General features: G+C 45.9%; 1 protein-coding gene across 1 annotated transcript in view; it reads right to left on the minus strand.

The window, feature by feature from the left end:
* Positions 1-2641: 2641 nt before the first annotated feature.
* The window catches only part of TSPAN32 (tetraspanin 32), a 28820-nt gene continuing 8232 nt past the window's right edge, over positions 2642-23229 (minus strand). The window contains exons 4-8 of the mRNA XM_010003874.1: positions 20260-20334; positions 7820-7921; positions 6220-6312; positions 4940-5023; positions 2642-2737 (exon numbers count right to left, since the gene is read on the minus strand). Of these exons, the coding sequence (XP_010002176.1) occupies positions 2642-2737; positions 4940-5023; positions 6220-6312; positions 7820-7921; positions 20260-20334 (450 nt within the window). The remainder of the gene's footprint in view (positions 2738-4939; positions 5024-6219; positions 6313-7819; positions 7922-20259; positions 20335-23229) is intronic.

Consider the following 23229-nt stretch of genomic DNA (forward strand, 5'->3'; position numbering starts at 1 on the left):
TGCTTCAAGCAGCAGAAATCATTAGAGGTGTGAAAAGAGCAGCTATGCACAGGCACAGCAACATGGCCAGCTCTGGTAAGATGCCTGCTTCTTCTGATGACTTTTCAGTCACTTCAAGTGGTTCATGGGAAATGAGAGATGGGAGAGGGGATACAATAGCCTTTCAGGTTTTTTAATCACAGATATGCTACTCCTGTCCAAAATCATTCCTTTTCATTAAAAATTTACTCAGGAAGGAGAAGCACCTAAGGCTTTAGCAGTCCTGATGGTGAAGCTTTAACAGAGAGCTTTTGTACTAGTTGATGAGACTAAAGCAGGTATTCCACACTGATAACACAGGCTCTGCTGATTTGCTTGATCTCCAGTGCTTTTTGATATGGCAGAACACCATCACTTGTCCAGCCAACAAGAGTGGTGGGCAAGACCTGACTACCTATTGTTTAATAAAGTGAAACTGTAGAGATTTTTGTCACATAAATACTCCAGTCTTCATTGCTTACACACATCCTTAAGCTTTTTTCCTGCCCCTGCTGGCATTACTCCTTGTGAGGTACCTGTCTGCTCACTCAGCAGCTGGCTGAGGGTAGGATGAGGCTGAGTGACTCCTTTCTCTCCAAAGGATCAATGTTATCCTCTCCCTCTTGGGTGCTAAGGAACACTGCTGGGACAGGCCAGCACCAGCTGCCTGGGGAATATCTCTTCCCAGCACTGGAAGAATGATTGAGGGCTCTCCATGATGTAACCCCCTGAGCAATGCAGGCAGCCTCATGCACGGCAGAAAAAAAGAGGAGGAATTATGGTCTTTTGCAAGAAATTCATCTTTATTGAAGCAACCATGAGTCACACAAACTGCCAGCTGGCCTGAGGAATAACAATAGCAGTGGTCTGGACAATAGCAGCTGGAGCTCACAAGGGAGTATGTCTTTCTCCAGAGAGCAATACACTAAATACTACATATATACATGTAAGTGAATCTTTCTCCACTGCTAGAGTATGGGTATGTTGGCAAGTGCATATCAGCACCAAATCCCTGCTAGACTGAGGCATGCTGGTGACTGCCAGGAGGTAGTTTGAGTAGTTACCTGAAGCAGTTTGAACTTGATCCTACTTCCAGTGATGTCAATGATGAAGCCCTGATGGTTTCAAGGCAGCGAGATGAGGGGCAATAGCCCTTCCTCCCCCTCCATCCCCAACAATGTTCTTTCAGTGCAAGATATTTAGAGCCATGTTAAAATGTTAACCAGGTGCTATAGGCTGTACTGCTCTTTTATGTGTAGCAGCTCCTGCCTGAGGGCCAGGACCTGTCCTAAGCATCAGTATGGAGCTTTCTACATTTATCTCAAGAAATAACTGCTACTTAAGAGTTTTTCATGGCTAAAACGCACAATGAAGCAGAGATGTGAAAGCTGTTGTTAGTTCAACAGACATTTCACATAGCCATATAGCTCACAGCAGGCTTTCCAGCAAGTGCTAAATCTATTGCAAGGATGGGTTTCAGCTCAGAAGTGGCTCTGCCTCCTTGCAATGAGGACAAAGCACACCAGGGAGCCATAGTTTGAGCTAAGCTGAGAGCTGAGTTCTTCACTTGATTGAGGCTTTTTAAAATTCTGTTTGTTATTGATAAAGTGATGTAAAGAGGACATGGAGTTGGACATTGTATTGTTTGACCTGGCTGGAGATCAGTCCTGTTCTCTTACAGACTTAAACTTCAGTCCAGCATGTATGTGTAATATCAAAGTCCTTTTGTATTGCACAGCAGCACGGTGGGTTAGTGAAGCTAGATAAATGTAGAGCTAAGGCTGGAAGTTGAACAAACCTCTGTAAAATCAGTGTGGCATCAAGCTCTAGGAAGCTGACTAAATCCTCAGAATTAACAAATAATGGTGTATTGCATTAGCAAGAACTAATAACAGAGGAGTATGTCTTTATGCTGGTCATTTGTTTCAAAGCTTTCCACTGCTTTCTGACTTTTTTCCTTATCTCTACCAAAAGCCCTGTAAATCTGGCAATATTTGAAAACAGGGGAAAAACAGTTGACTGTAATTGGATGCCTACACATTCATGCATGATCAGAGACATGCCCAAAGTCAATCAATACAAGAGTCCAGGCTAGGAGAGCCCATTCCCCATCAGCATTGACACAGTTTGTGTCCATGTATTTGCCAATAGCACAAGATTGGCCCTGGGCTGTGATCCAAAGCCACTTTCCTAGGAATATTGCATCTTTCAGGGTCACAGGGAACTAACTGCTCAGATGACAGGACAAGAAAAGTTTGATGGGCTTTTTTTTGCTGGGCTTTTATCTCCACTTTTGTCCTAAGGGGCTCTTTGTGTCCTGCTTGTAGAGCTACAGCTTATAAGTCCCCCAGAGAGGGGATTTGCATCTCCAAGCCCAGGTGCACGTCTCAGTCCTTGTCTGCCCTTGGTGAAGGTGTGGGACTGCTCCTCCTCAGAGCATCACCCATTCTGACCAGCTTGGAAATGCACAACAGCTGGTAGTGCAGGCAGGGAAAATGTGTGATACACATCCCACCACCTGACCCCACACAACTCCTTCCTGGGGGATTTTGTTGGTGATTTCAGACACCTTCCTGCACCAAGAGCTGGCTCTACCTGATAGGGATGCCTGGGCAGTGGGTTTCTACCTCTCTCGCAGGATGTATTTGCCTTTACGGTCCAAGTTGCTGCTGAAGTGGATGGAGAACCAGAGGAATGAAGTCAGGATCATCCCATAAATCTAAAAGGAAATAAATGAGACAGGCACACAATTAAATGCCAAACTGATGATGATGCTCCATCTGTGCAAATAAGTGATCACAAATGTTGCCCGTTAGTCCACTTGGCACTTCTGAATTTATGTATCAGGATGTCACATTTTTCTGAAGAGAGCTGTTTTCCAGTAAAATGGTGAACACCAATTCCAACATGGGAGGAAAAAAAAAACCCTCCAACATGTGGTTAAAGCATCTGGTTGGAATTAGCACAGTACAGCCCAAACTCAATCCTAAAAATATCAAGAAATGAGACGAAACCAGGAAATTCAGACTTCAAATTGCTGCCACAAAACATTTTTCAGTGCAAACAAAAATCTCTCTCACATAATAACAGCCTTTTGTAAAGATTAACATAGGGAGAATAAAAAACCCCACAAAACAACACCTCATCTATTGTTTGGAGTAAAAAACCCAACAATAACAACAAAAAACCCTAACAAAGCCCAAACCCCACCCCATGCATGTGCTTGGTTGTGAATGCAGAGGACAATATACTTCCTCTGTGTTGGACTGTTCTGCCTGGTATATTGCACGTTGGGATTTACACAGGGAAACCTATCAAAGGTAAGGCTGCTGTGGGAAGGATAAAAAGGCTGTAACAACGTGCTTTTTTTTATGTCTGCCTTAACGTGCAAGTGCCTTTGCTTGTGGCTGGATCTGGGGACATGTGCACGTTGTTGGCTGAAAGACAGTGACATCAGAGCAGCTCTAGCCCTCATTGCACACTTCCTTTGCATCCTGCCATCACAATAGTGAACTGTGCAGTGAGATTTCCTCTAGCACATGCTTCAAAGACAGCCGCCTTATCTGGCAGTGGCATCAAGCTGTGAAAAAAAGATATATATTATAAAAGCACTTCCGTTTTTGTCTGAATATAGCTGCAGTGAAATTCCTCCTCTACCCAAGAAAAATCAGAAAGCAACACCAAATATTCACATATGACTTTATATCTCCACAGCAATGCTTGATGGCTTTCCAGATTTACTACTAGCAGTATAAACCCCAGAGGAACAAACACTTTTGTCTTTTATTTACATTGAGAAAAGCCTTCTAACCCATAATAGTGCCAAGGTGGACACAAGTCATAAAACAGTCTTCAAATACACATTCAGTCAGGAAAGGAGGCCCCAGCTGGGAAGCAGCATGGAGGCATCACAGCAGACCAAGCCTCCCTTTGTGGTGAAGAAACAAGTCTCCTGGCATAGTCTTTTTTTTAGTGTGCTTCACCACACATGCAGGACCCTCCTGTAGAGGTAATTAGAGTGACACACCTCTGTCAAGCAGTGGGTGGGCATACAAGCAGGCTTCTTTTAATCAGCAGTGCTCTTCAGCTCTGAAGAGACCATTGCCCCGCAGCCACCGAGCCCCCCCACCACATGCCTTGCATTTTGTCCTCCCCCAAATACAACACACAAACTCAGTACAGACCCTTTTCTACCCAAGCCATCCTCCAAAGATGATCCTACCCTCATCTGCAAGATTCTCCTTCAGAGACAGCACCTGGGAGCCCAGACAACACGTTCTGCCTGCTTTGTTGCAGCCTGCTCCTTACAAGCCCACGCTTCACCTGAGATGCACCTCACTGGGTTTGTTAGTGGTCATTAATAGCACAAAACCTTCCCTCTCCAGCTCCACTGCTGCTGCTCAGTAGCTTTCAAGACCTTCCAGTCCCAGAAGGCAACTTCCCAGGCTGAGCTGGGAGGCAACCAGTGAGCGCTGGGCAGTGAGAGGCAGCAGGTTTCCCAAAATATGGAGCTTTTATGGAATCTCCTTCAAACAACTACTGCTGGCTTTGTACCTGATCTGCAAGCCCTGTGCCAGACAACATGGCCTCTCGCTTGCAGGGGATGTGCAGGCAAGCCTGAGTGCACAAAGTGCAGATGCTGCTGCAACCTCCTCCCACTGCTCCCTGCTCCCAGCTGCTGAGTGGGCAGAAAAACGGTGCAAGGAGTCTGTTCCTGCAGGAAAACCCCTCCTTCCATCAGTGTGGACAAGACAGGTCACAGGCTTTTCCTAATTTCCACCATGATGTCCACCACTGCTTGTTTCTCTGCCTGTCTCCAGAATCACCCAAAATTCTAGCTTCTGGCAGCCACCTCAGGGTATGCTTTTCCTGGTAAAGCCTGCCTCTCAGGGCTGTAATTCAGAGGAACAGACATAGCTACCGTGAAGCCGATGGTGATGCCCAGGAGTGTGGAAACAAAGTCCAGGTGCTTCTTCAGGAAGTCCTGGATCTCTTGCAGACAGTCCTGGGAGGAGAGAGACACCCCTTGCAACACAGCAGCAGCTTGGGTTGGGGCTTTGTCCCCAAAACAACACCTGCCACATCCCCAGGTAGACAGGGAGGCAAGAGGGAGATGCAGCATTGCACAGCCCACGGAGCAGCTCTTCTCCTTTGTGCTGCAACTTGGGAAGACAAACCCCTGTGATACATTTTCTGTTGCTACAATATGCCTAGGATTTTCTTGCTGTGATGTGTTTTGGGCTCTGGGGGACGGATGTGTGTGTGCACTGCTAAGTGTGGTCATGCACAAGGTTTTTTTTCTTTCCACCCACTGGAAAATGGAAAGTGGGAAATGAAAAGATGGAAAAGCAGACCACACCATAATGCTATAAATACATTCCCCAAAGATACTAAGGAACGGCTCCATTTTGCAAGGTGTCAGAAACATTACCATACATTAGCCATGGAAATCCAGGAGGTGTTAGCCAAGAGAGCCATTACAAAAAAAACGCAAACCCTGCCCTTGATGAAGTGATTTGCAGGGTGGTTTTGCTCTGGTGGAAGAAAAATAATCATACAACAGATTTGCGCAGGGAGTATGAGGTCTGTGCTGCAGCTCGGGTGCAGAGGGAGGCCAGTGGTGATGGCTTCTCCATCAGCTTCCCCAAGAGACTGCAAAGAGGAGGAATGAAGTGTGCTTGATGAAGCTACTGCTGGAGAGCATCCTGCTTCTTCACGAGTTCCCCATTTTAATACCCATTTAACGCCCTCTGAAAAGGAATTACAGCAAATTCCACGTTTGCTGTTAGTGGGACACTTTTTAAGCCTCAAAATTGGTGTCACATGGAAAAGTCTAACAATTTTTTTGAGATCAGACACATGCCTGTTATATATCATACTCTACCCAGAGGCAGGGAATGAGGCAGAAGCTGGAGGGAAGCAACAGGCTGCAAACAAAAGCATTTCAAAGGCTTCCTAGAGCTGCAAAGAAAACTACATCTGCAGGTCTGAGACCTGCTGGCACAGCAGGGCTCTTCCAGTGGGTGACACACCTTTTATTGAAACAACAAAACCCTAAGAGAACAAACCCCAACCCATAGCAACCTCAAACCATGAAAAAGCCACGGTTCTCATTACCACTTAAACACCAGTGAGGTTTTCACTATCCAGGGAGTAGTGAGGCACAACCTCACTGTGGGGTGGAAGAAACCCTTCCCTTACCTGTCCTGCTCCATGCACCAGGCTTGATGGACACGTCTTGCTCTCAACATCGGCCGTGTCCCCAAACGGAGAGTGCTTCCCACAGCACAGGAACTGGAAGAGAGGGAAAGGTCTGCCAGCTGCTTGCTGGGGCTTTCCCCTCGCTGCCAGCTGCTGCAGCAGAGAGGTACTGGCCGTGGGCCACCCTTCCTCCCAGGGCTGCAAGAAGCAAATCAATTGCAGCAATGGAGGTGAAATTCAGAGGGGGTGGATCAATCTGATCCTGGGACTTGCCCGTGCTCCTCCAGGACTGCTGCCTGGAGCTGGGGCCAAGCCCTCCCTCCATGGTCACACCAGCTCTCAAAGTGGTTGCTCTGGAAAGCCCAGGGAAGCACAGACTCATGTTTGCAATGCTTGTTGTGGCCTAGATGAGGGATGCAGCAACACCCACTGTGGACCTGATTTCCTATAGCCCAGGTGAACTGGCCAGCTTGGAGCTCTAGCAGAAGGAAAAAAAAAAAAAAAAAAAAAAGAAAAAAAGGAGTGGAAGGACTGTTTGTTCACCAATTAAAGTGGCTAAAATAAGCAACTGATGAAGCTAGGTATTGTGACTGGGTCTCCTTGCAAAGGAGGACTCTGCGTGTGCTGCTCCACAACCCTGCAGAGCAAGCATCATCACACCTGGTCATGGCTCTGAGGGCCACCACCATTGTTGCAATGAGAAACATTTGCCCTTTTCTGTGTTTTGAGAAGCACAGATAAAAGCAGCTTCAGAAAGTACCCATTACAATGGTTGAAGAAAACACAGGAAGATTAAGGGAGTTCCATGGGAGGTGCTTGAAATAAGGCAAGTGGATCTGACCTTCCTGTCCAGACCTGCTGCGTGCCATGAACTCACCTACCAAACAGGCCCTGCTGCATGAGGAAACAGCATCTCCTTCCCTCAGTGGGGGCTCGGGAATTTTTCATTATGGAGGACCTTCTTACTCATCTCCTGTGGCTTTGAGGGCAAAGCATCCTCCCTGTGTTCTGGACAGTCACAGTTGCCCACCTACTGAGCTACCGAGAAGTCCCCAGCACCAGCAGCATCCTGGGTGGTGGTTTGGGGGAACTTGCTGACAGCCTTCAGCATTGCAAGAGGACACATAGCCTCCAGTACTCCTCAGCCATAGGCTCCAGGGTAAAGAGAAATAACCAAGTCCAGACACTTCTACTGGACAATGTGGAATTCCGCCCCTCTCTCAACCTAGCTGGGGATACCAGAGAGGTATCCACCTTCTCATACCACAGATAGGGAGCATGGCAGAGGGTCTGCTGAAACAGACTATATAGATACAGATATAGATATATCAGCTACAGTGTGGAAGCTTTGAAGATCTTGCACCGGGGCAATGCTCAGGTAGGTGGCCCTTTCCTCCTGTTGATGATCTAGTTGATTAAACCTAGGAAAGAGTAGGAAGGGAGAAGCACACTTCACAGCATGCTGGGGAACTCGGTTCCTGAGGGAAAATAGCATTGCAGCATCCACAAGGCAGAGCAGGGGCATGAAACCCAGTCTTCTGAAACCCTCAGGAAGATACCACAGGGCAAGTTTTTTTGTCAAAAATGAAAGACAACTTACTGCTTCATGGATGGCAGTCAGCTCATACCTCCTGATGCTGGAGGTGTTCCTCCTCACCTCCTCATACACAAGATCATACACATCCATCATGCTGTCTTCCACCTGCAATGAAAGCAGAGATTTGCACGTGGGAAACACTGACTGCAGTTGTCTCTGGAGGGAAATATGCTCCTCTCACACCTCCTCAGAAAGTTTCCCAGGTATAACAAGACAAGTAGTGCAGCTGTTAAATGACTACCATCCAGCAGCAGAAGCTGGTGTACAACACACCCACACAGGGGGCACCCACAGCATGACAAGTACCATGAGAGAGTCTGCCACACTGCATGTGTAACATCTGCTATGTGTGGACCCTTTGGCATCACACCGGGGTCTCACCAGCTGGTGGCTGAAGCTTTTGGCCAATTTTGGATTTAAGGTCTAAGAAGAACTCTGGTGCCTGTGACCACTGTGTCTCCAAGTTCCTCTGCCAGGCAGGGATGACACCGTCTCCTTGTCCAGATGGGTGACTAAGGACAGGCACACATGATGGTGAAATGCTAAAATAAAAGTTGAGAAGACCTCAGCTGGCTGGCGTTACCCCAGTGATGGAGGAGTTCCCCCACGGAGAGGGAAAAAAATTAGCGGAGTGATTCAGCGGTGAATCAGACCCTAAATATTTACCAAATGTGTGAGAACTTGCAGCTTCACAGACCCCAGCCAACTCCTGCTCGGGTTTCAAAGGGAAAAAACACAAGAATTGCCTGTGCCTGGAGTCAAAACCTGATTTCTTCCTCTTGTTTCCCCTTGTTTCCCCGGAGCGGGCAGCGCTCGGCTGCCAGGAGGGAAAACCAGTTGGCCAGACACATGGAGCAGGTGGCCACACAGGGAGGGATGGGCACTCTGGGACCTGAGCCATCTCTCAGCAAGGTTTTTCAGCTCCAATTTAAGGGCTGTGTTTGGATATTACTCTATGGGGGGGGAGAAAAAAAACCCAATGCCATGTGCTTGGGAGTGAAACCGGGGTCATTTGAGGTGTTTACAGCCAACAACTAGTAAGCAGGGAAGGTGAAAGAGGGAGGTTGAGAAAGAAGATTACTTGTGTCTGATTCAGCCCTATGCCACTAGGAATACAGTTTAAAGGTTCAGATCACAAGATTTTCCACAGCTACCAACATGGTGTAGGAGTGGAGGGGCTTGGGGGTTTCCCTCTGTTTGCCTGCAGCAGAGCAGCTGTCCTCACAGGATGCTCCACCACCCATCACAGAGCAATCAGCAGGTGTAGCAGGAGCAACCCAGCTTTAATGAGAAAGCTCCAGGGATGAACAGGGCACAGATATTCTGAGCCAAGGAAAAAATCCTTGGTAGCAAGGTGCATAATGCTGAGCTGTCCCACACAGGTAAGGAGAGGGGATGCTCATTTTGTCACCCTTATGTGTCAGAGGGCATTGAGCATGATGGGCACAGCAGTAAGACAAGATCTCTAGCAGACTTGTGCACCATCTTTCCCCCAAGCAAACCTGAAACTCCAATAAAAAGGACAATATCCAAGCTTTTCTAACTTCTTGTGGGCCATGAAATACCAGAAATTAAATACATTGATTTAATAAAAAGAACATCTATTTCCACTGAAGAATTGGATTAAGAATAATGAAAAAAGAATAATATTTTGACTTCGTCTTGTGGTCTCATGTTGCTGAGGAAGGAAGGAAGGAAGAACAAAGCAGCTGGCTTCTTAACCCAAGAGATTCTTACCTTTTGAATATACCAAACCCAGTCTGAGATGCAGGATTTAAAACTATTTTGTGTTTTGACAATATACATATGTGTCCCGGTAAGATAATAGTGCAAATGTTCAATTTTTGCCTTTTCATATGTATCATGGGCCTTTTGGAGGCACCCTGAGCCTAATTTTTTATGACTTAAAAAAAAATAAACGAGAAAATGAGTTCAAGCAAGTTGCTAGGTTCAAGCAACCTAGCAGTCCTTGGCTCAAGGACTGAAAGCAAACTAGAAGTTTAACATAAAAGGTCTACTGAGCAGTGGGTCATGAAACGCTGGGCCAGGTAATTTTAACCTTGCTCCTTTGCCTGGGCCCAGTCCTCAGAACCTCACAGAAACTGGCAGAAATGCTCCTTTGATCACAGTGAATTTTGGGCTGGATCTGGCTGCTCACTTTACAACTGTATTCAACTTAAACCAAGGTAAGATGAGAGTTTGTCCAGTGATATTTCATCTGCAAAGACCACCACAGGCCTCCTGGCAGTAGAGCAGGCTCTAATCACACCACCAGAACCAATTCACTCTGCAGGGAAGTCAGTGCTCACTAGCGTTTCGTCCTGATAATAAGCCTCAGGGCCCAACTGTGTCCTCCTCAGCAGCTTCTCAGTGGTGCTGCACTAAGCAACATGGGAGGAGGGCTGGTTAGCTGTCCAGATGTTGGCATCTGCTGGTCACTGCCCATAGCCTGAGGCAGCTGCCAGGCTAGCAATCTCCTGCCAGCTGCATAAAACCATCAGAGGATGGACTCGACCAGGACCCTGCCTGATGCATGTTTGCACCTTCCTCTATTTTACATACCACACAAAAACATGAAACACTGAGATTAAGGCTGTTTGAAGGTAAAGAGAGACTAGGAAAGAGCTGAAGGAACAAGAATGCCATAACAAAGCTATGGCAGAAAATTAATCCAGCTGCTGGAAACAATAAGGGAAGACACCACGAGCAGTCACCATTTCACAGCCAGCTCAGCTACAGTGGTGGTGATGATGATGAGGGTAATCTCCAGGTACATAATAGCTACTAAAGACTTCAGTTGCACTCTTGTTTCTGAGCTTGCTTGCTTGCTTGCTTGCCTTGTGAGCTGGCTTCTCAGTTATCTACTGATTTATTCTGCATTTTGTCTCCAACAACTAAAAGCGCAAAGGATTAAGTGTAAAATGTTTTATAGCAATAATTTCCTTTGAGAATGTGTGTCTGGGCAAGCCTAAGAGTACAATTTGCTGATTTGTCATTTTCAGCATTTCTGTCTAGCAATTATATCTAGAATTTATATCCAGCTATTATCTGAATACAGTATTCAGGTCCTGGGAAGGGAATAACAAACTACAAAACCATTTTTTAAGCACAAAATTGACAGTAGTTCCTCTACATCATCTTTCTGATTTTTTTCTAGGATCATTTGATTTTGGAGGAGAAAATTGCTGTCTTCATACAGTGGTCTGTTTCAAAGATTACTGCAGAGTTTTCTCATTTAAATATTTCAGAACTAGGTACAAAGTACTAAATCTCAGTATTTATCATTACTGTTTTCTTCAGTGCAGAAGATTGTGCCACAGAGTATACAAGAGGCCTGGTTTAACAAGGAGACATACAAAAGCAAAAAGATTGCAGTAACAAACCATCATCTTAGCAACTTCTTTGCCTGGAATGTGGTTATGTTTATACTCGGAGCTGCAGCTGAGCTCTGAAGCACTCATCATGCATGGCAGTGTCTATCCAGCCCTAAATGGCATGTTTATCATGCATGCTCAATGATGTACCAAAATAAAACCTGAAAGCATGAGACAAAACCGCCAAGTGGTTTCATGACCTATCTTTACTTGCAACATAATTTTATCCAACAGACACAAGGTCATGCCTGTATTTTCTCTTTGATCTAACACAGTGAAGAGCTAAACTGCAGCACTGCTTTGTGACTCCCTCAAGAGATTCCCATCACACACTCTACTAGCTGGCAATTTGCAGTCCATTGCCTCAAAATAATTTTCTTTTTCCATGTCTTACACTAGATATTAGAGAAAAAAATAATAGAACAATAGAATGGTTAGGGTTGGAAGGGACCTTAAAGATCATCTAGTTCCAACCACCCTGCCATGGGCAGAGACACCTCTCAGCAGAGCAGGTTGCTGCAAGCCCCATCCAACCTGGACTTGAACACTAATCAGGGTGCTTTCTCTCATGGCTAAGCAAAAGGATGCCTTTTGAGCTTGAGTGGTTATGTTGATAGCGTTAATAACATGCTTTAAGAAAACCACAGCCGTGCCTGATCCCTTAACTCAGGCAGCTGTTAGCACATAATGGGCCAATACACCTGGAAAACAGAAAGTCTGTTTGGGCCTCTTTTACAAAGGTCTTACGCTCTCCCCCACATTAGTATCATTACAATCAAGTGACATGCTATGACCCACTGCTGGAGGAGTATTTCTGGACAAAGCACTCCCTTGGAAGGAGACTGCACCTGTGATGCTCGTCAGTAAAATCACTGAGAACTGAAGATGAAGCAACAGCTGGGATTTGGCTTAAGAAAAATCTCCAGGTTAAGTGATATGAAGGTTACACTTTACAGTCATTCTTTTCCTGGAACATGCTGGGTCCAATGTTCCAACTCTAAATTAGTCAAGTAATTGCTGCCTCCCTTTTCTGTCTGCATTCCTTAATGAAACATTCATTTAGGGACGGTATTGATGGGTTGTTGGATACAACAAATGGAAAATCACCACTGACTCAACAGAGTTGCATTTTTCACTTAAAGAAAGAAAGAAAGAATTTTGAGATTGTTAATAATTCTTATCACCCAAGAAGCAGAATTTATGACTTCAGGAAGGCATTTATTCTAAGCCATTAGTGTTCTTGCCCTTGGCTATTAGAAACTAAAGCAAATTTCAGTCTTACCTCCTTCAAGAGGACATTTTTTACTTGGGTGATTTATCAAAGATAATTTTTACCCGAAACTGAAGCTGGAATGGAAAGACCAGGCAAGGAGGTCAGCCTTCAGCTCCTAATCCCCTTGTCCCAGAGGTGTCAGTGAACCCCACTCCTGCTGCCAGTGAATACAGTGCCCAGGCAACCTGGGACAGCTGCTTCAATGTATGTTGAAAAACTAATGTAGACTGGTACTGAAAAGAAGAGTCTGAGACCTACTTGGTAAAGTATTCTTGCAACAGTTGTTGGCCAAAAATGTCTCTGAAGAGCTGGAGCTCAAGGAGAATGCAGTACAAGGAGATGTCAGGTTTGTCTCAAACACAAGACCACCTCTCCTTTCCGCTTGACAGGAACGCTCCTGACATGGCAGAGAAGGCAGGGAAGAGCGGCAAGCAGAAGGAGGATCCTCCTGTGCTGTGGCTCTTGGTGCCTCCAAAGTACCAAACTGAGCACAGTTGCCACGACCTCAAAAGAAGCTGCAACCTCAGCACTTCATGTTCCTGCAACGTCACCAGGGTGGCGACACTGGGAGATAACACTTCAGCAGCAGCTGCCACAGACTCCCTCACTCAGCTACAAACTGCAAGTTAGTCCCCTAAGACGTGAAACTGAAATAAAGTAGTTGGGTGGGGAAATAAAGCGACAACGAAACTGCAGTGAATCAGAGGAGGGAAAACTGCTCTGGGTGCTTTAGTCAAGCTGCAGAGCGACTCCCACCAGGTGGATCCAGCACATCCCCCATCCAGTGGTCTACCAGCCCTTCCTTGCTGTATCTAACACAATCATTACAACTTTCTGCAGTTCTTGATTTCCTTCCTGGCCCACCAGCTCACCTCCTCTCCAGCCTTCTTGAAGCCAGTCAATCACAGCTACAGAAACTGGACCAGTACTGCAAACCAAAGCAGCCTTAAAGCCCCCCATCGAAAACTGCACAAGAGAAGAAGGTGCTGCTCCCCCTCTGACTGCTGGTGGTCACTGGTGACCACTGAGGCAAGAACAGCAAGATCAACATGAGGCGTATAACAAAATGGTTTTCCTCTTTCCTTTCCAGTGTAGTTTTTTTTTCATATATATGTAGTATACATACACATGATTTATTTTTTAAAAATAACTGGTGCACTTCCCCCCACTTCCTGGTATTGGAAGAAGACCAGGCAACTCCTGACCATCTTTTGATAGTCACTGAGCAAATACACAGAAGGAACAAAAAACATAATGAAACAAAAAAGTCAGGAAAAATGAAGCCTCAAAAAGCTCTTTCTCTCTGATCCCAGTGCTTCCATCAGGGCCTTGAACAAAATTTTTAAATCAGGAGAAAGTTCTGAGCTGTTAAACTGCTCACGTCCTCCTCACTCTCTATCTTCATGCCTCAAAACAACAGAGTAAGTCTAGCTGTATGGGTGCTACACGACCTGCTCAGCCAGCAGGCAGGGGGACATCACAATCTCATGCTCAACCAAGACATAAATCCCCAAGGCTACCTCTGTCCTACTGAGATGTGGTCAGGAACATTGATTAGTGACTGTAGCAGAGCACCAGATGCTTTACCGAGAATCACAAAAAACCCAGGCAAGCAGTTCATCAACATCAACAATATTTTCACCCCTAAATCTTCCAGATCTTGGATGTCCTGGTTTGAGCCATGATGGAGCCTATTTTCTTTTTACTGATTTTTTTATTATTTTTTTTCCTTTCAGTGAGCTCTCTTTTAACTAGCAGAAAGTTTTCCAGCTGGTGGACTGGTAACGTTGAAATGTTTATGTTACTGCTGAGACGCCAAGGTCACTTTGCTCTGCTTGTTGAATCTGCAGCCTCAGATGCTACAGGAGCAGAAGAGTCATACCTATAAGTCCCCTGCAGGGAGGAGGGGACTAGACTGGCAGCAAAATTGACCAAAGTACTCAGTTCCATGTATCTACATAAGCTCAGTGTGAGGCCAGAGATCACAGAAGTCAAGCCCTTTCCTGCTTCTTCTTCAACTTCTCTTCCATCCATGGCCAGTGTTCAGGGAGGACTCCATCCATCCATCCATTGATCCCCAGGCCTGTGCATTCCTGGCCCTCATAACTCTCCCTTCAGCTCCTGGCTGCTCTGCTGCTCTCTCTGGCAGCTCCGGGACATTTCAGAACTGCTCCCAGCTGGGTCAATTGCTGATCATGAGTCAAACTGTGACATTGGGCTTCATCCCTTGTGAGTAATACCAGCCTCAGTGTACAAAGGTCCTCTTGGGGTTTTGGGTTTTCTTCCATAGAATTGTAGGATGGTTTAGGTTGGAAGGAACCTTAAAGATCATCTAGTTCCAATCCCCCTGCAATAGGCAGGGACACCTCCCACTAGATCAGGTTGCTCAAAGCCCCATCCACACTTGCCCTTGCACACTTCTAGGGAGGGGTCAGGACACCTTCCCTGGGCAACCTGTGTCAGTCTTGCCACCCTCCCTATCAAAACTTTTTTCCTAATAACTAATCTAAATCTACTCTTTTTCAATTTTGAACCATTCCTTCTTGTCCTATCACTACAAGCACTTGTAAAAAGTTCCTCCTGAGCTTTCCTGTAGCCCCTTCAGGGACTGGAAGGCCGCTATAAGGTCTCCCTGAAACCTTCTCTTCTCCAGGCTAAATAACCCAAACTCTCTCAGCCTGTCTTCCAAGGAGAGGTGCTCCAGCCTTCTGATAATCTTTGTGACCCTCCTCTGGACTAGCTCCAACATCTCCATGTACTTCTTGCGTTGGGGGCTCCAGAACTAGACATAGTGCTGCAGGGGAGCGTCTCACAAGAGCAGAGTAGAGGGGGAGAATCACCTCCCTTGACCTGCTTGTCATGCTTCTTTTGATGCAGCCAAGAATATGGCTGGTTTTCTGGGCTGCAAGCACACAGTGCCAGGTCACGTTGAACTTCTCATCAATCAACACCCCCAAGTCCTTCTCCACAGGCCTGTTCTCAGAGTGTTCTCTGCCCAGCCTGTATCTGTCCCTGGGATTGCCCCCACCCATGTGCAGGACCTTGCACTTGGCCTTGTTGACCTTCATGATGTTTGCACAAGCCCACCTTTCAAGCCTGTTCAGGTCCCTCTGGGTGGCACCTCTTCCCTCCAGAATGTCAACTGCATCACACAACTCGGCATCATCTGCAACCTTAGTGAGGGTGAACTCAGTCCCACCGTCCATGTCACCAACAAAGACGTCAAACAGTGTCGGTCCAAATACCAGCTCCTGAGCAACACCATGCACCAGTCATCTCCACTTTGACATTGAGCCATTGACTGTTTTCTTGTTTACTTTTTGTTTGGTTCTTTTTTAAAACAAACTTTAAGTACTTCAGTCCATTTCATAACAGAACTGCAAACCCAACATTCTGCCAAGGGCCCACACCAATCCTTTGTACTCCTGTCACTCAGATGTGCAACCCACCAACTTATCAACCTTCCAACATTGTGGTCAAATTATCTAAGTCATCCCTCCTCTCTCACCTATAGTACTTGAAACCACTGCCAGGCAGGACTACTTCCCAAAATAAACTCTTGAAAAACACCTGGAAGCAGTTTGAGCTTTAAAAAAAGTTGGATCAGCAACAGTGCCAGCCCCAGGACAGGCCTGCTGCCCCCCAGCTGGTAGCATCTGCCCCTTGCAATGAAAACCTCACCATTCTTGGATGGTTGGATGTGACAAGGAGACAGCGACCAACTTAGTGGCCTCAGGTACCACAGCAGACACTGCTGGATACAGCAGCTCCAGCTAACACTGCCATGGAAAGTAGCAGGAAAAATGTTGTGTTCATCATCAGGGCAGTGATAAATTACAAAAGCCATGAGTGCTACTGTCTGTGAGGCATGTCAGACAAAGGACAGCAGGCTCTCACTGGGGGGAGTGGTCATTGTATGGTGAGAACAGAAATGCTAGGAAAGAGTCAAGGAAGGTTTCTTTTCCCCTTTTTGTTCGTTTTTTGTTTGTTTGTTTTCCATAGATTTCAGAGACTGGGAAAATCTCAGTGCTTACTTTAAAGTGATTATGCCTGGCAGAATCAAGAGCAAGAGCAAGGAGGACTGCAGATTATTCACAGCGTTTTGGCAGCCAAATCACTGCTTTTTGAAAACACTCCCAGAAGCCCCCCATGAGTGGCTACAAACTTGACCCAGCTCCACTGAATCAGAAAACAAAAGGAAACTACCTGTACCCTTCAGGTGCGGTTTCAGGAAGTACCCAAGCACACCTTCACCTTGTATTTAAGTCCCACTACAATCTCCAGGACTTCAGCCTGCCTGTAAGCATTGCCTTCAGAGAAGACACACTGGACCCTGCCTAATTTGTCCCTACTCACACCACTAGTGGGAGTGACAGAAACAAACACACCCTGGAAAACACTTGGTGTGCCACTGGAAGGACCTCTACGATCCTGCTGACAAGGCTACTTGGGAGATGTTGGGTCACTCTTCATGCTCCTGCAGAAACGAGAAGTGCATGTGCTGGTTTTGAGCACACCAAGACAGGATTGGCCTCCTGGGGCCCCAGGCAATGCTGCAGTTGGCATTGCAAAAGTGCTGGTTAGGAGGAAGAGCCACAGACAGGAGAAGACCAGCTCTGATCCCAGATGCAGGGAAAGGAGAAGAGAAGCTGCTTTTTTTCAGGAACAGGCCCCAGGTAGTGCTTGTTATTTAACAGCTACAACAGTTAATCCCAGTTTTGCATCTCAAGTCCTGTAGAAAATCACCACCTTGGAAGATACCATCTTGCTTACTAACAAAGCACAGAAGACTGTTTCTCCTTCCCAGTATGAGAAAAGGAGAGCAAAGAGGTTCCTCTGAAGTTTAAAGTAGAACAAGACTGCAGGAGAATCAGAGTGTGCAGAGGTGGTTTGTGCTCCCATCATATAAAAAGCTATATCCTCACATTTATTCCCCAAGCACCTGCAATACAGTGCAAAGAGGCTAGTGCTTTTCTACACACATGGAGCCAAAAACCTCTGGTAAAATCTCATTTTGAAATCACCCGGTAGTTGAGATCCCATTTAAAAATTGCCACATCATTGCAGTCAGTGCAAACCCAAGCCTTCATGCAGAGGGGGATGGGGAAATGGGGCCTTTATGCCAGAAATGTCGCAACTATTTGCAACCAGGGCTTAGTATCAAATTTTGCCATGAGTTGGACAGTCATAATTTAATGAATTTTAAGCTAACATTTACCTGCAAACAAATCTCTGTGATTAAAAAACTCGTTCTGTTGCAAATCTCCTTTCATATTGCAGCAATTTTTCTATTTTCCAATTCCACCCCGCCATCCTGACCAGTTTATGGGCTGCTGGAAGGGTCTTCTCAGCTGCTACAGAGAAGGGGAACAGCAGAAGGTGGTGACATGACATTGACTCCTCCAGCCTTAATCACAGTAGGGCCCACAACAAAGCCCCAGATCTATTATTGTGTTGTCTAGTGGGGATAGCAAAAATCTTTTATACTGCAGCTACAAAGTTATCCCTTCCTGCAGCCTCTGCAAGTAGTTTTGTAAAGCAGCAGTTAATGGGTGAGAAGGGAAGTTGGGGAGGAAAGGGGGAAGCAGCAGCCTTCCCCACCAGCTGTGCCAGATGTGGCACTCTTACATGCTTCTCCACATCCCAGGTCCTGCATCGAGCTGTGCTGGGAATGACTAAAGGACTTCACCAAAACAGGCAGCAGTTTGTGGGAAAGGAGCTGCCATAAAAAATAACTCTGGAAAACAAGACTCAGCTCTTTGGCTTCAGGAATCAGGATTTCCTAACGTGACTGAAAATCAGTTGAAAACCTCATCCTTTCTGTGGTTACCACAGCTGTTGCATCAAAGGTGCTCATGTGGAGAGGTCATCCTCCCTGCCCTCTCTTGTCTGCTGTTCTCTCATTCACTTTGATAGCATCACTGGTGTTGATCCTCAGACAGGTTTGTGACACTTTCCTAACAGGATCACATTTCCCTAAGACCACGTTTTGGTCGGATAGCCCACAGGAAGGGCAACCAAATGCACTTCCCACTCTTGTGACACCCTTGTGTGCATGAGGTCAGACACGGAAAGGAATCCACTATTCCCAAGTGATTCTGGCCAGGCAGAAAAGCACACTAGAGTCTCACAGGGGCTTGGGGGCTGGGCTGGGGTCCTCCTGGAGCTGTGGACTTGAGGGAATGTTGGGATAGAGGTGAAGGAGGAGTTTAGCAGTAAGTCATGTTTGTGCTCCCTGGGTTTTATGCTACTACCTTGGCCAACAGCAGGTGTGCCTGTCTTAGAGCAGATCAGACTGTTCCAGAGTGGCCGTCTCACATTTCAAAGGATTTCCCACTACTGTGGCCACTGGTTAGCACCAAGCCTTTATGGGACAGGGCTTCTTGTTCCCTGGAAAGTCCAATTGCCACAGTCCAAGCCTCCAATCATCTTTGATGGTGTGCTCCTCCAGCACAGAAAGAAACCCGTTCTGATGCTCCTTTCCTGACACACTGGTCTTCAATCCCCCACAATGTCTGTAACACTAAGGAGATGAGCTGGCAGCATCCATGTGACCCTAATCCATTGGGAGGGTATTTCACCTCACCCACATCTTCATTGCTGGCTAGAGGATTGAAGGCTGTGGAATGTTCTGGGGGAGAGCAAAACAGAAATGGGGACTGACCTGCTGCATGAATTGTCTATCAAAGTCCAAAATGCTTATCTGAGTTAATATTAGATAATTTAGATACTTGCCTAAAATATCTGTGTTCTGCTCTCAAAAAAATAATAAAAAAAAGAAGTAATGTGGTTTTTTGCATGTCTAAATATCTTAAAATATCTGCTTTTTCAGTGCAGGGAAGCAGGAAAGGGAATTAAGGCCAAGCAGCAACAAATTCCTCTGAATGAGAGGAGGAATAAACATTTTTAAAACAAATTATATCAGATTAGGAAAGGGCTTTTAAAAAAAAAAAAAAAAAAAAAAAAGCCCCAAACTTCTTTATGCTGCTAAGTATGAAGTTCAATTTCTGCTGTCCCCAGCAGCCTGCTGCCCCAGCCCCAGGGCATCCCAGCCCCAGGGCAGGGCTGCCCACTGTGATGTGCAGGGCTGTTTCTTGGCAACTCTGCATGCCTCAACTCAGTTTCTCCAGCATCTTGCAGCTCCACCACCACTCACCACACCACCAGCAAGCCCTGAGTTAACAGTTCAAGCCCCAACTTTCTGGCAAATTTGACCTCACACAACTTTCTCTGGTCCAGCATGACAGCAACCCAGGTGACTATTTTTCACACTTTTTTTTAACTGTACCATTGCTGTGGTTAATTAACACATCTCCTAGATGTTTCTACTGGCCACTGCCAGGGACAACGTGAAGAGTCACAACCTGCATAGCCTTTAAATAGAGACTCCCAATCAGAAGGAATAAGAGCTGGCTGGAAATGACTTTTCAAAAGTCAAGCATCTCAATTAAAACAAAACAAAAAAACTATCCCCTGGAAAAAAAAATTAAAAAAAATCCTAAAGCTATTTAAAATGAGACTTGCTTTTTCCCCCCCCCCCCCCTTTTTTTTCAGGACAAAGAGTTTGCTCTACATGAGGGTTTCTGTGGCTCCTCCCTTCAGACCACCCCATCAGAGGCAGCTGAGGAAGGCAGCCCTGTTCTTGCAAAGGACGGATGCGACAGAGCTGGCATCTGACAGACCTCGTCATGGATGGCCTAATTGCCACCAGATGTCCCTTTTATGGGAGAAATCACTGCTACAAAATTCTCCATCTGACAAGATTTTGGTTGTATTTCCTGGCAGCTGATGCTTACCTCTGTACTGTGTGTGTACCTCCAGCAGGCAGCTGGGAGCAATCCACTGAAGGCCAGAGCAAAACAGAAAAACCCCTGAGGATGAAGAGGAAAAATACCATCAGTTACAGCAGGGGGAGAAAAATACCCATTTGAAAACACCATCAGGACATATTTAATACTCTCTTTTGAGGACGTTTAGTTAAAGCTGGAGCTAAACATCACTTCCTTTTAATATCCCTTATTATGCTGGTTATTTAAAAGAAATAAGATGGTGTGATTCTCCCTCAGAAGCCCTGTAATTACACTCTGGCCATTTGAAGGGGTTGACCAAAAAAACATTCAACTTCCTGCAGAGGAGTTAACCTATTCTGCCCAAATTCCTCTTATGGGGAAAAAAAAAAAAAATCCATGCCCTGGAATAGCACCTCCTTACTCACAGGATTCAGTTCCCTGCATTTCAAACTCTGTTATCAGTTTCAAAGAGGGGAAAACCCACATGAATAGTCCACTAAGAAGTGAGTAACTGAGATGGAGAGACAACGTGCTCTGGAAAAGGAGCTGGACTTGACTTTGTTAGCAAGGTGGCAGCTGCACAGCCAAGCTGCCTTCCTTAAATCAGCACCATCCCAGCTAGACAAAAGGATGACAGAAATATAATCAAGGCCAGTGACTGACCCTGAAGTGTCTAAACAATCAGAGCAACACTGAAGGAGGTGGCTTGACTTTTGCCTTCTTCCCTAGGCTTGCAGAGCTGCAAGTTAGATGTGTCATCTCTTTATTTGAACAAATCTGATCCAAAAAACCCCACCCTGATGTAAACAGTGCTTGCCTGTTGTGACAGCTGGACTAAAGGATTTTGCTCGCATTATAAAAAAAAAAATAAACACAAAGGAAGGAAAAAAGTGCCTATAAAGTGTTTGAATGCCAAATGGGCCCACCAAATATGAATCCACAGCTTAGTCTTGGAATGGTAAATGATGAAGAATAAGTAAAAAACTATCGCCCTTACAAGTTTTTGTGTGAATCTGTCCCTCTTCCAACAGAAAGTTTTGTAGCAGGGGAAAATTACCCAACCGATGGCAGCACATTTTGGTTCCTATTTCTTCTCTATGAGTGTTTTAATAGTATGACATAGCTGACATCACTCTACAAATATTAAATCTTTCATGAATGCTTAACAAAATCAAGCTTAAGGAAAGGAAGAAGAGCATTGCTGCTACCAATTCTGCTTCACAAAAAAAAAAAAGAAATCTTGCTTTAAAAGTATGTATTTTCAAAAAAAGCCAAAACTCCCTCCATATGGAGCAAGAAAGGAAAATGTTTCACTTCAAATCCTGGAAATGAATGTGAACATGCCAATAAACTGCCTTTTGCTGGTTCTTGCCCATCTGCTGCCTGCTGTGTTTCTCTGCTGGTGCCAGGACAATGCCCTGCCTTGGGGCTGTGCTCCAGGAACAAAACTGCCACTGGCATTTCCCCAGTCTTGTGGCACTGCCTTGTTTCTGGGTCTGCATCAGACACTGGGGAAAACCCTGGTGCAGCTCTTATGAAAGACCTTAAATTATGTATGTCCAGTCTCTTCTTTTATTTTTTTGGCAGCTGCCTGGTCATATAGGTGGTGAGGTCACTTGCTGCCTTGCCAGGAGCTGAAATGGGATAACAAGAGAAACGGGACCCTAGAGGAGAGGAAAGTCTGATCAAATGCTGATGTGACAAGATGGGGAACAGCATGCAGGGCAAGATGCCATGGACCAAAGCACTGTGTGACCAAGCCCAAAGCTGGCTGAGGTGGGCAGTTCAACCCCTGCAGGTACAGCAGAAATTGGATGGGGGAGGAGGTGAGGTTACACAGGCATTTCAGGTTGCTCCTCACTAGGACCAGACTCTGCATTTTGCACTTCCTCCAACAACTTCTGCCCCAAACAAACAGCAGAAGAAGGTCAACATTTTCACCAAAATCAGGCTGAAAGAAGAAAAGAGACAAGAAAAAAAGAGAAAATTATACCAGGTGAAAAAACAGCACCAGCTGCAATGTGAAAACATAATTCCAGTAAGAGTTTAATTGAGAGGACCCACCATGAACATGGGCAGTGGGAACAACCATGTGGCAGCAGCATCACCCAGGCTTCTCCCCCTGTGTCCTTCCTTCCTTCCTTCCTTCCTTCCTTCCTTCCTTCCTTCCTTCCTTCCTTCCTTCCTTCCTTCCTTCCTTCCTTCCTTCCTTCCTTCCTTCCTCCCTTCCTCCCTTCCTCCCTTCCTCCCTTCCTCCCTTCCTCCCTTCCTCCCTTCCCCAGCTCTAGCAATTACAACAGAAACCCCAGCCTGGCCAGAAAACCCAGCACATTAACATCCTCTTTCTCATCTTCCTTTCCATCCCACATCTCAGTCCTTCACCTTCACCATCAGCTCTCCTGTTATTTCTTCTCTGGGAATACTGGGACACAGCCCCTTGGGAAGCACCCCCTCTATCCAGCCAGTGCAGAGCAATTACGTGGCTCTGAGAAAATATTATAAATAAATGATAGGCTGCTTTTTCCCTTCCCAGCCAAAAGACTTTTGGAAGAGCACCTTTCTAATTACATTAGAAGACATTTGGAGGAAAAAAGAGAAAGGCAACATGTAGTTTGCATGCAAAACGTGGAAGGGCCAATGGTGGTTCATCATCTCCCAGGCCCTTGGAGCTCCTTGAAGCTGGCCATGGGCTGCTGCCTGCTCCCTTTGCAGGAGGCAGCCACATCAGCCCCGTGGAAGGCTGTCACCAGCCAGACATCAATTACTCTTTTATGAATGACCTTTTTTCCATCCTTGCTGCAAGGAACAATTTGTCTTCGAGAGACTTGGCAGAATGCACAGAAACAGTGTCTTGTCTGTTGGTGGGTGTATTTTAAAATCCACCTTTCTGATGCTTCTCCTTCAGTTAAGGGGGTCCACTTTGGGCGAGGGAGGGATGCTCTGGCTCAGATTGGGCTCTGCAGCTCTGCCAAACTC

This window comes from Chaetura pelagica, unplaced genomic scaffold (assembly GCF_000747805.2).
Source record: "Chaetura pelagica isolate M959 unplaced genomic scaffold, ChaPel_1.0 scaffold28, whole genome shotgun sequence".
Lineage (NCBI taxonomy): Eukaryota > Metazoa > Chordata > Aves > Apodiformes > Apodidae > Chaetura > Chaetura pelagica.